This window comes from Xiphias gladius, chromosome 1, assembly GCF_016859285.1.
Source record: "Xiphias gladius isolate SHS-SW01 ecotype Sanya breed wild chromosome 1, ASM1685928v1, whole genome shotgun sequence".
In the NCBI taxonomy this organism is placed as follows: Eukaryota; Metazoa; Chordata; class Actinopteri; order Istiophoriformes; family Xiphiidae; genus Xiphias; species Xiphias gladius.
The window spans coordinates 21,196,945-21,211,915 of NC_053400.1; the positions used below are offsets into that span (position 1 = coordinate 21,196,945).

At 41.0% G+C, this 14,971-nt stretch overlaps 1 protein-coding gene across 2 annotated transcripts in view; it reads right to left on the bottom strand.

Annotated features, from left to right (window-relative positions):
* Nucleotides 1-6,531: 6,531 nt before the first annotated feature.
* The window catches only part of syt7b (synaptotagmin VIIb), a 104,138-nt gene continuing 95,698 nt past the window's right edge, over nt 6,532-14,971 (bottom strand). For both annotated transcript variants that reach the window (XM_040130452.1, XM_040130441.1), the window contains 6 exons: nt 14,505-14,640; nt 9,595-9,862; nt 9,284-9,453; nt 8,839-8,953; nt 8,452-8,651; nt 6,532-7,495 (listed from right to left, as the gene is read on the bottom strand). In XM_040130452.1, coding sequence (XP_039986386.1) covers nt 7,391-7,495; nt 8,452-8,651; nt 8,839-8,953; nt 9,284-9,453; nt 9,595-9,862; nt 14,505-14,640 — 994 coding nt within the window. In that variant the 3' untranslated portion in view covers nt 6,532-7,390. The remainder of the gene's footprint in view (nt 7,496-8,451; nt 8,652-8,838; nt 8,954-9,283; nt 9,454-9,594; nt 9,863-14,504; nt 14,641-14,971) is intronic.

The window sequence follows — 14,971 nt, forward strand, 5'->3', positions numbered from 1 at the left end:
GATGCATCCTCGATAAACCAGCTTTCATTAATGGATACAAGCTGATCTGTACAATGATTTTACTGTGCCTATAACAGTCATTATGGGTTATTTAATAAATCCTGTAAATCTTCAATTGATCCTCTGCCGTGTCCTGCCGATGTTGTGTCTTTCTGAGGGTTATCTTTCACCATAGGGTTGGATCACATGACTGGAGGATGCCATGTCTGACAGTATGGACACTTTCTGTTGCATAATGCTGGTTGTGTTGCCTGCAGTGTCTGTTAATGGACGCCAGATGGAAGCAGATCACTTTATTTTCAGTGACTGTCAAATTGAAGCACACGCTGATCTTAGTGCCCCTGTAGCAAATGGGTCACCGGTAATCCACATATATTTCAGATACTTTATATTTTTTTTATGTAGGGTATAATGTGAAAATATCAGCTGACATAATTATTTGAATGGCCATCTACTGAGAACCTGTATGCAGTAGAGTTACAGATGAAGAGAACAGAGGTGCAAGCAGCCTGAGGAGAAAAAAAAAAAAAAAATCACCTTTATTTTTACTACATTACTGCATTTAAGGATGAAAGTCATATTATCCATGGAGTTGGCAGTGTGTTTTTATTACAGCTTTTGTGAGACAAAGCATCACCGAAATTTTCCGTCCAGCCAAGTTTCCAAATAAGCAACATACAGCATATTTTCGCTCCCGGCCATTTAAACAAGGATCAGTGTGTGTGTGTGTTGACTATGGGGAAGATTTTTTTGCCTGGCTGTGTGTCATGTTGGTTCAGTGGAACCTTGTACCGAGAGCAGAGGGGAAATGCCCTCTGGCCAGGAGATGTGCACGGATTCGCAAAACAGATGACAAGGCTGCTTGCGTACGCCCGCAGAATTGTAATGTACCACCAAGGTGTTTAACAAATGAGGCAATCTTACAGATACGAGACGAATGGCAACGTGTGTGTTCTTTCTCAACCCTTTAAAGGGAAATTACGTCGAGTAAGAATCGTGACCTTCAATTTTTATGGTCTCAGCTTGTCCTAAAATAGATGCAGGTGATGTCAGAAGGGTTCCCCTCTGTGTGTTCCTTGCTCCACTGCCATCTGTCTCACCAAATATCTTAATCAGTGGTGGAAAGTAACCAAGTGGACTCACTAAATTACCCTTTTGAGGTTCTTGTACTTTGCTTGAGCATTTCCACTTCTTTTTTTCTGCAACTCCATTACATTTCAGAGTCAAATATCTGTACTTTTTACTCTGCATATACTTTTCAGATTACATTTTTGACAGCCATAGCTAGTTAGTTTTAAGATTAAGCTTTTACATAAAAAAACACATGATAACATACAATACCTCATGAAAAGTTTAAGCCAGCGGTTCCACTTCAAAAAAGCAGTGTCCAGATATTCTCTAAACTTCACAGGTGGTTTCCAAAAAATGCTCTTATCCAATATTTTACAAAAAAAAAGCAAAGGGAAAAGTCCAAAAGATGAACACAAACACGTAGTAGAATGAATTTTTTTCTTCTGTCCTCTCCCATTTATCATCTCACGACCCCTCAGATTTAACTTGTGACCCTGTGGAAGGGAGCTGACCTCTATGCTGGGAACAACTGGACTTAAATACCTAAATGTATACAAAGTGGTTAAAACTAGCTTCGCCTCAAGCAGCTAAAACAGTAAAATGCTGTTTATACATTTATGCATCAATTTCAACTGTAATAATAATGTATATAATAATGTAATGTAATATATAATAATACAGATCAGTCACAGGGGGCATTTCTTGCAGAATGAGTATTTTTACATTTGATTTTTTAAGTACATTTTGCTGCTAACACGTATGTAGCCTATATTTATTTGGGTAGGAATTTGAGTGCATGGCCTTTACTTGTATTGGAGTGTTTTTACATTGTTTTATTGGTACTTTTACTTATAGGTAAAGAATCTGAATATTTCTTCCACCTCTAATCTTAATGCATAAAATAAACTGGGAAATGAAGAGGTTTAAACGTGAATCAAATCCTGCCACCTAATTGAGCCCGTGTAAATCTCCTGCACTACATGCTAGAATTTATTTGACAGTAGTTGAATGTGAACCTTGCTGGCTGTCACTACCCCCCCCGGCTTTGAGAAAAAAAGAAAAGATGCCACCTGTGGATCCCACGTGCAGGGGAACCACAGTTCACGTCTCTATTGCTCTGAGGCTTCTTAAGAGTGCATATTCATCAGTTGCCCGCGCACGCCCACTGTGCCTATTCGTCGCCCAGCGCTCCTGTCATCCTCCACTGCTGCTTCCTATGTCGTGACAGTTCTCTGTTTTATCCACAGCCCTGCCGTCACCCTCAGCTCCCCTGGAATTTCAATCTGATGTTCGCTTGTTTTCCGCTCTCCGCCACCACCACCACCACCAGCAGCAGCGGCAGCATCCCTCGCCTTCCTCTTGTCTTCCCATGTGTGCTGGAGAGTTGTGAGCAGAGGAGTACAAAGGGAAACTGCTGTTACTGCTAAGACGGGAAGGTTGCCAGGTTAAACTTTGTGGATGGAAGTGTCAGATAAGTTGGTAAATTAAACATACACCTTTTCTCAACATTACATACACCCACAGTTTTTCTCTTAGATGTTATCTAGTGTTGAAGATGCAGTTAAACGTAGTGTGTAGGAGGCGGAGCAGGCAATTTCCTTAGTTCTAAAGATCCGTGTTAATTACCTTTAAGATCTAAGTCCCGTTTCTGCCTGAGCTGGAGGAGAGAGGAACATGGAGAGCAAATGTTGCTGTGTCCTTTCAGCTACGTCCGTGATAATTGTGGCTTTATTAGCTGGTCCATGTATTTGCAATTAACTGCTACAAAAGAAGTTCACGATATCAACATCGCAAATAAGGCTTAACTGGGATTCACAGTGAGTTAGCCGCAAGTCTCTGTGAAATTAGTCACTTCGGCACCCGAACTCTCCAGTTTACTATCAGATTTTCATGGCTTTAGACAGCGTTTTTGGATTGTAAAGCGGTGGAAAGTATCTAAGTACATTAAAGTAGTTTTTAGTTACTGTACTTGAATATCCCCACTTTATGTTGCCTTATACTTCTACTCCCCAACATTTCATCTGGAAATATTGTACTTTTTACTACATTTATTTGACGGCTGTGTAATTCATAACTTTTCAGGATTGGATTTTGCAAAAAAACATAAATTTATAAAATATCCCGTATTATTTAAAAATAAACCAGAGTTTCCTTTTTGGCTTTTGACCCCTCACAAAAAAAAAAAAAAACTCAATGTCTGAAACCCCCTGGTTCTAGCTGTTAGCAGTTCCACTAAAGAGTGATTTCTCCTCAAAAATGATCAGATGTTTTATTTCAATTTTTTTTTTGAAGGAAAAGAGGTAAAATGATTATTTCACAAAAAAGTGAGAGAAAGCCTGAAAAATGAATACAAATGTGTAGCAGAACATTGTTTTTTCTTCTTTCCTACCTGATTAATCATGTGGCCCTTGGGAGGGGGGCCCACCCTCCACCCTCTGCTGGGAATCACTGAACCGAAAAACTACAGTAGCTCCACCTCAAGCTGCAACACTATGCTGCTTATGCATTGTTGCATCAGTATTAATTTTCATCACTAATTTTCTGCAGAATGGCCAGTTTCTTCTCTTGATACTCTGAGTATATTAAGCTGATAATACTTTTGTAATTATGCTTAAGTAGGATTTTGAATGCATGTCTTTTAATGGAGCATTTTTACATTTGTGTAAGGTACTTGTACTTAAAGGATCTGATTACTCCACTGCAGAACAACTCTGGAATAAACCTTTTTGTTGTAAACCATTTATGACCTAAAGAAATTATAAAGACAAACCTCTGAAAAATTCATAACAATACCAGACCAGAAGGATCTTTGTTTTATATACACATTTATATTATTATATACACTGTACAGATTTCAAAAAAATAAATGGTTGATATTTAACATTGTGCACCCCACGGATGTGTGACTACAAAGAGAAAAGGGAGTGAAAGAGGGGGCTGAGTGATACCAAGGACAGACAGATATCAACAACCCCAGTAAATACTGATGATATTTTCTTTTCTTTTTTTTCAGACAGGACACTTCACAATCATTTGTACAGTATATAAATTAAAATGTTGCTGGTTAACCTCTCTTTGTCTCAAGCAGAATGCCCTAAATCAGAAATGTGAGCTTGTCCACTAAAATTTACCAGTGTGTGGTATTCGGCCAGTGAAGCGTGCAGAAAGACGTATCCAGCTCCATTTCTTGAAACTAAAACATACCAGACCCTGACTGATATTTTTAACCAATATATAAGTTGCATTGCTTGAAGTGACTTTCACTAAGCCTTTGGAATGTAACGCTTTGTCTGCAGCACTCAAAATATTGCCTTGTTTAACACACAGGGCCATCAGAACAGACAGATGACTGTGTTCCTGGTTATTTTGGGATGCTCTGATTCTCCGCTCCGACCTGAGACGTAGCTTTCACAGTAATGCAAAGAGGTGAAGATCATCTCCTGTCTCACCTTTTTTTCCCTCCCCCTCTCCCTGACAATCGGAGAGGGAGCGCATATGGTGAAGAGCAAGGCGTGGCGGGGTTTATAAGGCACACACAGAACACTTTGTGCCAGAAAGCATGTGTGCACGACGGGGGTGTTTAGAGGCAACGTCAGCTGTGATGCTAGGGAGCCACCCCTCATTTTTTGGCCTTGGTGAATCAGATCGGACCAGATGGGAAGGACAGACAGGACGAAATGTCGGTAGCTGCTTCTGTCTGAACTCAAAAGCTGGTTCATGGCATTTTTCGTTTGACCTTCACTCTCAGCTCATGTAGCTATAACAGATTTTCCTCTTCCCAAACCAAACGTCCTTTTAAACCACACGTGAGGATAATGAACCTGCTATGAAGAGAGGTTTGTTCCAGCATTGTCGTCAACAAGTGCAGTGATTCTTAAAGAAGTGACAGCTTTTAAAAAAACATATTTCTTTGTACATCTGGATTGTTTCATACAGAATAAAAACGGTAAACAATGTTGTTCTGTATTAAACTGGCAAAATAGAACTCAGTGCAGATATACACACAGAGGGACTCACAGTAAATACAATCACACAAACTAAAGTTCAAGTGTTGACACTCACCCACAGTGAAAACACACACACATACACACATCCAGTAGACAAAAACAAACAGTGGAATGTAAAAAGACTTTTGCCCCGGATATTATTACTCTCAAACATGTGTCTATAAGGGACTTTGGGGAGGTCACATTCAGACAGCGAAGCAAACAACTGGAAGTCTGACCTGTACTTAACTCAAAACCCCCCAAAAACACCACAAAATCAGGTCTGATATCGTCCTTGGACTCAGCGCTTTGTAACAAGGAAAAAATAACGGTGTTGCCTATAATTCTATTAATGCTTACTCCAGGATTAAAACGCTGATTCATGCAGCTGACAGACACATTGTAAAATGAGTGGCAGAGATGGGGCTTTTGAGTGATTGATCTATTTCATATACTTTCTCAATATTATCATCTTAACACAGTCATTTACTGCCTGCGTCATATATATTTGGTTCACCCAAATCTCAAAAAATGGAGAGTTCACTCTTAACCTTGGAATGAGGAGTCAGAAAAAAAAATCTAACATCAATGTCCACTTTCTAGCTTTTTCCTTTTGACTGCAGTCAGTCCCACTAATTAAAAAATATTAATTTAGAAAATACCCTGGTTACTCGGTTTAGATATTGTTTTTCAGCTGTTTTCACCAATTTCTTCTAGTCCCAATGAAGACCATTCAGTATGTGGGGTTTGTGGATTATCTGATTAACAAGAACATTGTTTTCTGGAAAAACAAAGCTGGTGCTGAATTTTTCACAAGCCATTTCAAATGCAGTGAGCACCACAATGGAATCCTGTTGATTTCCTTTGGGGATGGCAGCAGTGATTTCAGGGGATCGAACCAACATAAACATATGCGTGTCTCTCTGTCTGGCTGGATACCACTACAGGTGCATTAAAAAAATGCTGTGTGTCTGTAATGTTGGGCGGACGGACTGTTTCACCTTAGTGACCTCCCCACGTCCTCGGCTAACTTCAACACCACAAATTCTAACAATACAACAATATCCAGGGCAATGTTATTTTCAACAATATCTTTAATTTAGTTGTGAAAGTCCAAAATACTCCCTCATTCACACAGACTCACACACACACACACGCACGCACACACACACACACACACACACACACACACACACACACACACACACGCGCGCGCACACACACCCACACGCACACACATGCACACATCCATTAACCCACACTTGCACACTTTTGGAAGCTGGCTTTTTGCTTATTTTCTGTCTGGAAGAACAGGATGATCCTCTAAATTCTTTTGAAAACAAAAAAATAAAACACAACATTAATCACTCTACTTTTTTTTCTGTCTGTTAGGGTTTCTTTTCCAAGAAAATAGGAAAGTGTTTTTTTGAAACTTGCCCTAATGGACCCGTGTTAAATGATCATGTTCATATCCTTTTTTTTTTTTTGTTGTTGTTGAAGAATTTCATTTGGGGTTACAGCACATCACCCACAGCACGCACAGACAACAAAGGGTTCCAGCCAAGGGAGAATTATTACAGTGGTGCCAGAGAAAGAGTGAAAAGTGAAAAAGATCAAGATTGAGTTGAGTGACATGGTCCAGTTCCAGTTCATTTTAAATACAGGCCATCACTCTTCCATTGCCTGCATTGGTTTTCCTGATTTTTCAGGCATTTTAAGGGTATGCAGGATTAGTGACGGTAACAGAAGTGGACTTAACAGGAGGAGAGTGGAAGATTCCTCACTGCAACAACAGATGTGGGTGGTAAATGGGTTGCACAGGTCAGCGTCATTCACACTCATGTGCATGTTTGAATGCAGCCTGCCTTCCCGCCATGGAGGATGGTTGGAATATCAGTTTGATCCATTTTTGGTTGGTAGTTTGTATTCATGGGTGGCAAGAGGTACTGCTCTGATGTTAAACACTGAGGGTGGTTGACGAGGTGGATGAAAGACTAAGGGATATCTTGCAAAAAAAAAAAAGCAAATCTCATAGAAAGAGGGCAAAAGGAGAAAGTGAGTAAAGACATCAAAGACATTAAGTCCAGACAAAGGGATGAGAGGGGGTCAGGTGGGGAAAAAGATCTTGACAACGGTGAAATTTAAAGATAGTGTCACAAGGACTGAGGGCAGGGGATATCAAAGAGGCCTGAGAACAAAGAGATGACAGACAGTTTCCTGCAGCCCAAGACTGCAGTTAGGAAGTAGTGGATATGTGCTGAGGGCAGGGGCTGAGCGGCTGATGCTGAATTCTGAGGGGAAAAACACTGTAGGCAGGTTGGTCGCTGGGTCCCTCAGGCCTTGAGAGCGTGCCACTGGGCCACGGCAGTACGAGGATGACCCATCATGTCTTTCCAGTGTTTTACCTCTGCAGGGCCACTCTTCCATGAAAGATAAATCTGTGAGAAAGAGAGAGTCAGTGCAACTCATGTAACAGAGATTGATGTTATATTTGAAAAGCCTTCCCGAAAAACAGTGGGGTATTAAGTGAAAAAAAAAAAGCTCACTGTGAGTAAGGTCTAGCCCTGCTTTCACCGCTAAGCCTGCCACTCTAATCTGAATTTAACTCAAATCCTGGGCAGAAAAAGAGCCATTAGAGAAAGAGATTTTACTTGCTGAAATACTCTGAGAAAGGCTAATGCTGACACTAATGAAGATCAGACACCGAGTCTTTAAGTAATTCTCATGTAGAAAGAAACTCCAGATCTGTACACGTCACAAGAAATACTGGTCAAGTTTCAGCGTCCTCTGCACAGTTTCAAGTTATATATGAGTGTGGTACAATAGGAAACATATTAATAACTGCCGTGTGTAGGCAGATAATATATGCGGTCAGGATGGCAACATATATAGCAGCTGCAGTTACTGTAGATGTGTATGAATGACAGACGGCATAGTAGCACATCTGTGCATTACACGGTTCAAAGATTATTACCGTGTCTGAAAGATTTGTACTGGCCAATCTTCTCCTAGGGGCAATAGATGCATTTTTCTTTGAGACACGCAAATAATTCAGAGATGAATCATAACGGAAATGTTCAGGCATATGCTTTTACATACGAGATCGTGCACCTGCACGTGCCTGCATGTGATGCTTATTGGTCACCGGTGTAAGTTTAATTAAAAGCAACTGGTTCACCCTAAAAAATGAGGTGTGTGCCATTCTGCCTCCTTTGTTGCCCATGTATTCATTTACAATTTAGAGGATCGGTCTGCACGTTCCAGCAGAGGTCAGTAGAGACTGGCGCAGTGATCCGCCGCTGATGGTCTGTCAGAGAGTCAGAAAAACACAGAGGAAGAGAAGAAGAAGGAGAAGAAGGAGAGGAGGAACAAAAAGGAAGAGGGAAGGAGATACCTTTCCAATGACATCATTGCGACTCAGCCTGTCCTTGTCCATGACGGTGATAATTATGGTAGTCTCCCTCAGCACGTGGGCAGGCACGTCAAAGGGGAAGGACTCGTTGAAAACAGGGTTCAGACAGCGCTTCATTACCACTGTCTTCTTCTTTTCCACACGCTTGTCTTTGTGCATCAACCACACTTTTACATAGGGGTCTGTGGAGAGGGAAATATGCCTGTTTGTATGCCGTTCAAAATATCTCGTTCCTGTTTAGTTTGTCTGCTATCATGGATTTAATATCATTTTGTAGTAATGAATCATTTTTATCAGTTTTATTTTGAAGCACCAATGATGTAGAAAGACAACAATTAAAGGACATGGGAGATGAGGGAGCATCTATACCAGAAGTGCCTCCAATGTCCATGGCTTTGAGGTTGCGGGCTTTGATGATGCTCACAGTGATGGTGTTGGCTGTGGGGTTGTAGCACAGAGACACCAGCAGATCCCCTCGACTCCCCTGAAGAAATCATACACAACAACAGCAAAATGTTTACTTTTTTTATGCCCTTTTCACATTGTTCTCCCTTTTGCTACTTACTGTGTGTTTCTGTTTCTTCCTCTGGCTGTCTGTGTTCTCTCCGTCTACCTGTCAGCCTCTCCATATTCACTTCTATCTCTTCACCCACCAGCGCACTGCCACATTTCCCCTGGGAGCCTCACGGCAGCCAGGAATGACATCACCCGTTACATTCTGTCCCATCGTCTCTTTCCCCTCCTCCCTCTCCTCCCTGTTCCCCTTCTTTCCTCTACCTCCTTCCTTCCCTCCCCCCCTTTCCTTCTCACTCACGCTGCCATCGCTACATGGTTTCAGCTCCTTCCAGAAAGTCTGCATGTTGGCCAGGTCCAGTTTGTTGAGGGGGATGGACACCTCTCCTATGGGGTCATTCCTGCTGAAGCGGTCGTAGTCGAGAACCTGCAGGTATAGAGTCCTCTGGACCACCTTCTCATAGGGGAACCCTGAGAAAGAAATGGACACAGCACAGTCCCAAAAAGTCAAAGTGACGCACATAGAAAAAAAATAGCATTGGAGTGCCTGCATGTGCTGTGAACATTGTCAAGTTCATGTTTAAGGTATTAGGAATGCCTCCTCCATCAAACCTTCAAACAGGAAGGTCTCATTCCAGTGGGGGTTTAGATTCTTCCTCTTCACTTTGGTCTCCAATTTGTGCTTCTTGTCCGGCAGCAGGTAGAGTTTGACAAACGGATCAGAGGTGCCGGAAAAGTCCTTAGCAGGCAAATCCTGGCCCTTCAGAATTTTGACAGTTAGTGTGGAGTCCTGAAAACTGTATCCGACACTAAACTGAATACGACCCAGCTTCTCACACACTGGACCCTCATGTTCATCTTCCTCCGAACCTGGAGACAACTAAGAGATGCAGGAGAGAGAGGAGACAAATGTTATTTTTTTTAAATTTCATTCTCAGTGGTTGATAGGTTTGAGCTATATTGTAGAGGGAAGCATATACAACGTTTATGGGTTTATTACTAGTTTTGTTCTATTTTGAAGCCAGATATAATATTTTGATAAATTTAGTGTTGTTCATTAGGTATGCACAGTTCATAGTGGACTCCAAGTTTTCAGGAGCACCTATATCCTGTGAGGAGAAAAATGATTCCTCCTTTCAATTAAGATCTCCAAGAGAAACATTTTAGGTGAGATTTAAATCACATTTCACTTGAAATTAGTTTGTTCTTTAGATTATATTCATTGTTTTATTATAAAGTGAACCAGTAAAGCCACACTCAGTTTCACGTTTTTTGACAAAATAACCTCAAATCAAGCTCCCCAGTCCTCAGTTTGCTCAGTTGCATGGAACTGTATGTTGATGTGTTGATATGATGTTTACATTTGCTCTGATCCATCCACGTTGACTCACTGTAAAAGTTGACAGTGAGTCAACAGTTATACAGTGTTGTATACAACAACATATATACTTGTTGAGTGTGGAAAAAAAACAACTACAATCCCACAATGCATTGTGTTGTATATTAAAGATGGGCTAAACTGTTGAGTAACACTACATTTGTCAGTGAAGACTCAAAATGATGATGATTCATAAGTGTCTGAAATCTCAGCTCACTGCTCACTATTCATTAATTACTGAGGGTCTATAACATCTCACAAAAATCTATAACTAGTGAATGAGTGAACGAGAAAGTGATTTTGGATACAGCGCTAGAGTTCCTCAGAGTCAAGGAAGGTCCGAGCATCTACAGCTCCTTAGCAACTGAGCAAACTCAGTCTGTTGATAAGGACTGTTTGATATGGTCGAAAGCTCCAGAACAACACAAGTAAACTGAAACTGAGTTGAGATTACACCATAAAGCTGAATCGATACCTCTAAAACAGTCTCCACAAAAACTGAGCATTACAACTATACAAAATGTAGGCCCATGAGAATTTTACTACTGTTATCAGACCGCAGGGTCAAAACTTGGCCATAGTCACAGCATGTTCACACACACAGGTAAAACACTCTCAGGGGAGCTGACAGGTGGTATCACATATCAAACTAAATGGGAAACTTGGACTCCAATCCGCAGGGGGCGCTAATTCTGCCCTTCAAAGACAAAACAAAACAAACAAACAAACAAAAAACCCAGCTCCTAACTGGCAGACCAGCATAATGTTATGTCACATGGCCGCTGTCTGCTGTGCAATAAGGGCACAAAGTGTCCATGGCTGTGTGGAGATGAGAGGCAGATTATCTGCTGGTTCGCAGACCCTCTGACTGATGGTGCTGTGGCCTGGAGGGAGGGAGAGAAATCCAGTGTGAAAAGTGCTATCTGATGGGGAAATCGCTGGAGGCCTTACTCAAGGAGCCGTTCTAGAAATTTAATATCCAATCCTATATTCTCCTACACATTTCTGATGGTGCTGCTCAACTTCATTCTCCATGCTGAATATGATCACTTTTCATTATGCAGTCCTCTACACAACAGCTGGACTAAATTGCTTTTCCCCAATTTCTGCATTTGGGTGCGTTCTCTTTTTTTCCCCCCAGTCCTCTCTTCTCATTCAATTCTTAAATTCTCTCAGAGCACAAAACATGGCCAGTTCTTTGCAACATTTTAAAGGATAAATCCTGTGATGTTTTATATTTTTGTTATTGTGGAATCTAATGACAATTGCACAATTGCGGAAGTATATATGTGCATTATTTGTTTAAAGAATAAGGCTGCCGATACTGTATATATTTTTTTATTATTATTGTCAACAAATCCCTTGACAAGACCAACACCAGCAATGAACTGATTCTAACAAATACTGTCTCTCTAGCTAAAGCCTGATACAGCTTATTCCTCTGCCATTGACCTCCATTGTTGTCCAAAAACAATTAAAAACTCAAAAATGAGCCACATGTTGCACGGACTGACATGCTCCTTCATTACAGTGAATGTGAACATGGACTGTAGCTTATTTTGAGCTTATTTAGCCTTTTTTGAAAATTAATATCTCTGACCAATTTCTAAAGATTTACGTCCTCTGTAAAAATGAATGGGCTTGGTGCTGAGTGCCACATATACTGTAGGCTTGGGAAGTTGCCAGTCTGGTCTTTTCAAGGGATTTGTTGACAAAAAAATAAATTAACTAATTAAAAAAAAATTAAAAATTGAATACGGCCAGCCATATCCTTCACTGAATAAAGCACATGTAAACCTCCGCAAATAGGTGGATGTGTGATGACACAGGGGCAAAGAGACATTCACACCGCACTATTCATGGCTCTGTGAGCATCACACAAAATGAAAGCAGTGTCAGAGTGCATCCTGATAAGAACCATGTGATGCTGACAGGACCCCCACCCGTCCTCCCCCAACCCCTATCACCTGAGACGCTTGAGAGGGTTGGATGTATATACACTCTGACGTTCAGTGCCATTTCACAGCATCCTTTTTCTCGATACAGTGTGTGGAATAAAGTCTGTGTATACTGCCATTGCTTTTCCTACAGCGGCAAAAGTGGCTCAAAAGTGCTGGATGGGTATTTTCAGCATGAAAGGAGGGTTGTGTAATATATAGACGCCTTCGGCAAAACTGCCTAGAATGAGTATTATCATTAAGCGCCACTACTGTGAATTCCTCAGACACACCATGAGACCCACATAATTACACATTGCTCATACCCATCTCTGCCATATTCTCGCAGCACCCACAGCACTGTGTGTTCTTTCATAGCTAATTACTGAACCTCGCTGAATAAGGCGCATGTCCCCTCCCCTCCCAGTGTCTCACTTCAGAGTGACGATTACTTCTGTTAGCTGAGATACTGTACGGCAGTAACTAACTGTGATGCTATACAGGTGGGTGAGCTGAGTGGGATGAAGACAGAACTTTTTGAGTGATGAAAGACTTGGGAGGAGGAAACACTTCTCATAGGACTTTGCTCAATCGAACTTAAATGTGTAGGCTTTCTTTTCTCACTGTCCTCTCTAGAACCAACAAGGTGTATTATATACTGTAGGCGGTGGAATAATAAATGTAAACACCTCATACAAAATGTTTTTAAAGGATAATTCTGGTTTATTGCAACTTTGGTTGTCTTTTTGTAGCTTTGTCCATCATTTCTATCCGTTTAATAAAGCCAAACGTTTCACTTACCAAAATAACTACTGTGATTTGGCAAGCACTTCGGGCAAATTAAATAGTGATGGATGTTTACAGCAGACAGGTTTGGAAATAATTTTAACGCCAGTATTTACTCTTCCAAATGAGTTTGGCTGATCTGGAGGTTGGATTAAACCCATATGATTTCCTGACAGCTTGTGCTTTTCACCCCAGTGGACTTATTTTTAGCGATGTTGCCATGTTTCCAGATCTCAGCAATTAATTTTGTAAGTATAGTGTTATTATTATTAATGATAGGAGCCATGGGCAAAACTACAAAAAATAGGACCCAAAAACAATCACCACTCAAGGTCAACACTCAAGCTCGTTCTGGAGCTTTTGACCACCGTAACACCCACTTTTCATCGGCAGGTTAAGCTTCAACTGTCAGGTGTCACTGAATTGTCAACCTCAAATTTAAAGCCAACATGGATGAGGTGTCTTGAAACTGCTCAGAATCAAGTAAAGTTTATACACCTAAAGTTCAGTCAGAGACACGTCAAAAAATTGACCATTTAAAGAAAACGGTGAAACAGATTTGACCGCCTGGTTCTTTGAGAACTCTTTAAGATTTGAACATAAATCTTAGTTATACCAACAATACCAAAAGTAAAACATAAGGAGGAGGTCGGGAAGGCATGAGAGTATCAGCAGAGAAATGGTTACAGGTTTGAGATTATAATGGCCGCCCTGTACACCTGCCTTAATAGGATTTCCTGTTTCTACTCACACAGCTGTGAATGAACCAATGATTGTGAAGCATGTGTGAGACAGCCCATGCCAAAACAACTCCGACTACTGTGCTCTGCCTGAACTGATTCGGGCTTCATTTCCATGAAAAGTGAGCAACCTTCCTCTGCCGATAACGAAACGTGTGCTACAGTGAGCAAGTGGACCTCGAGCAGTGTTTGGTTTGTCAGCTGCTGTCACCCTCGATATTCAAACTGCATCAAACAACAGGTATTTTCTACAAGTTAAAAACTAAGCAACACAGACATAATGAACATAAACATTATATAGGAGGCTTATACTGTATGTCCTGCTAAATTTCATTTAAGCCAATATAACCAGGTTTGTACAGGGGTGATTAATCACTACTAAGCTGAAGTCCTATTTTGAGGTTTTTACATTATCTCCTCTACTCCCTTGGCTCATCTTCCCCTTCCTTGTCTCTACGCCTGGATGTAACATTCATCTTAGATTATGAAAGATGATGTGGAAGCACCATTCAAGTCTCTCAGCAATCTCATTTATTATGATTTAAAAGGCTTTGCTGACAGCAGTCCTCCTCTTCTTAATATAGATGAGTTCAGCAAAGCAGAAAACAGACACAGCATGGATGAACTAGTGGTGTATCAATAAATTGTGTCTCACGGGGCTGTGTTGATATTGTGTGTTACCATAAGCATGTCACTGGTGACTGAGTTGGCCAAGTCAGAAACAGAGGAGTTGGCATCGTGGCTTGGCCCCTGGCGGCGTCCGGTCTCATCTGGTGTCTGACCCCTTGGGCTACTGCCTGGTTTGTTACCCGGAGTTCTGTTAAAACGGACGTGAACACACACATATTAACATAAACATGCTCATATTCAGCACTGATGTACACTGAACGGACAAAAGTATGTACTTTGGTGTACTTTTAGCCTGGGGTTTTTTTTCATGGTTTGGACCAGGTCCGTCAGTTCCAAAGAAGGAAAAATCTTCACACTACAGCGTACAATTCTATTTTAGACAATAGTGTGCTTAAAAGTTTGTGGCAATAATTTGGGGAAGGTTGTTTTTTTCTGTTTCAAAATGACAAGGCCCCAGCAAACACGAGGTCCATGTAGAATTTTTTTTTCCCACATTCAGCATGAAAGAACTTGACCTC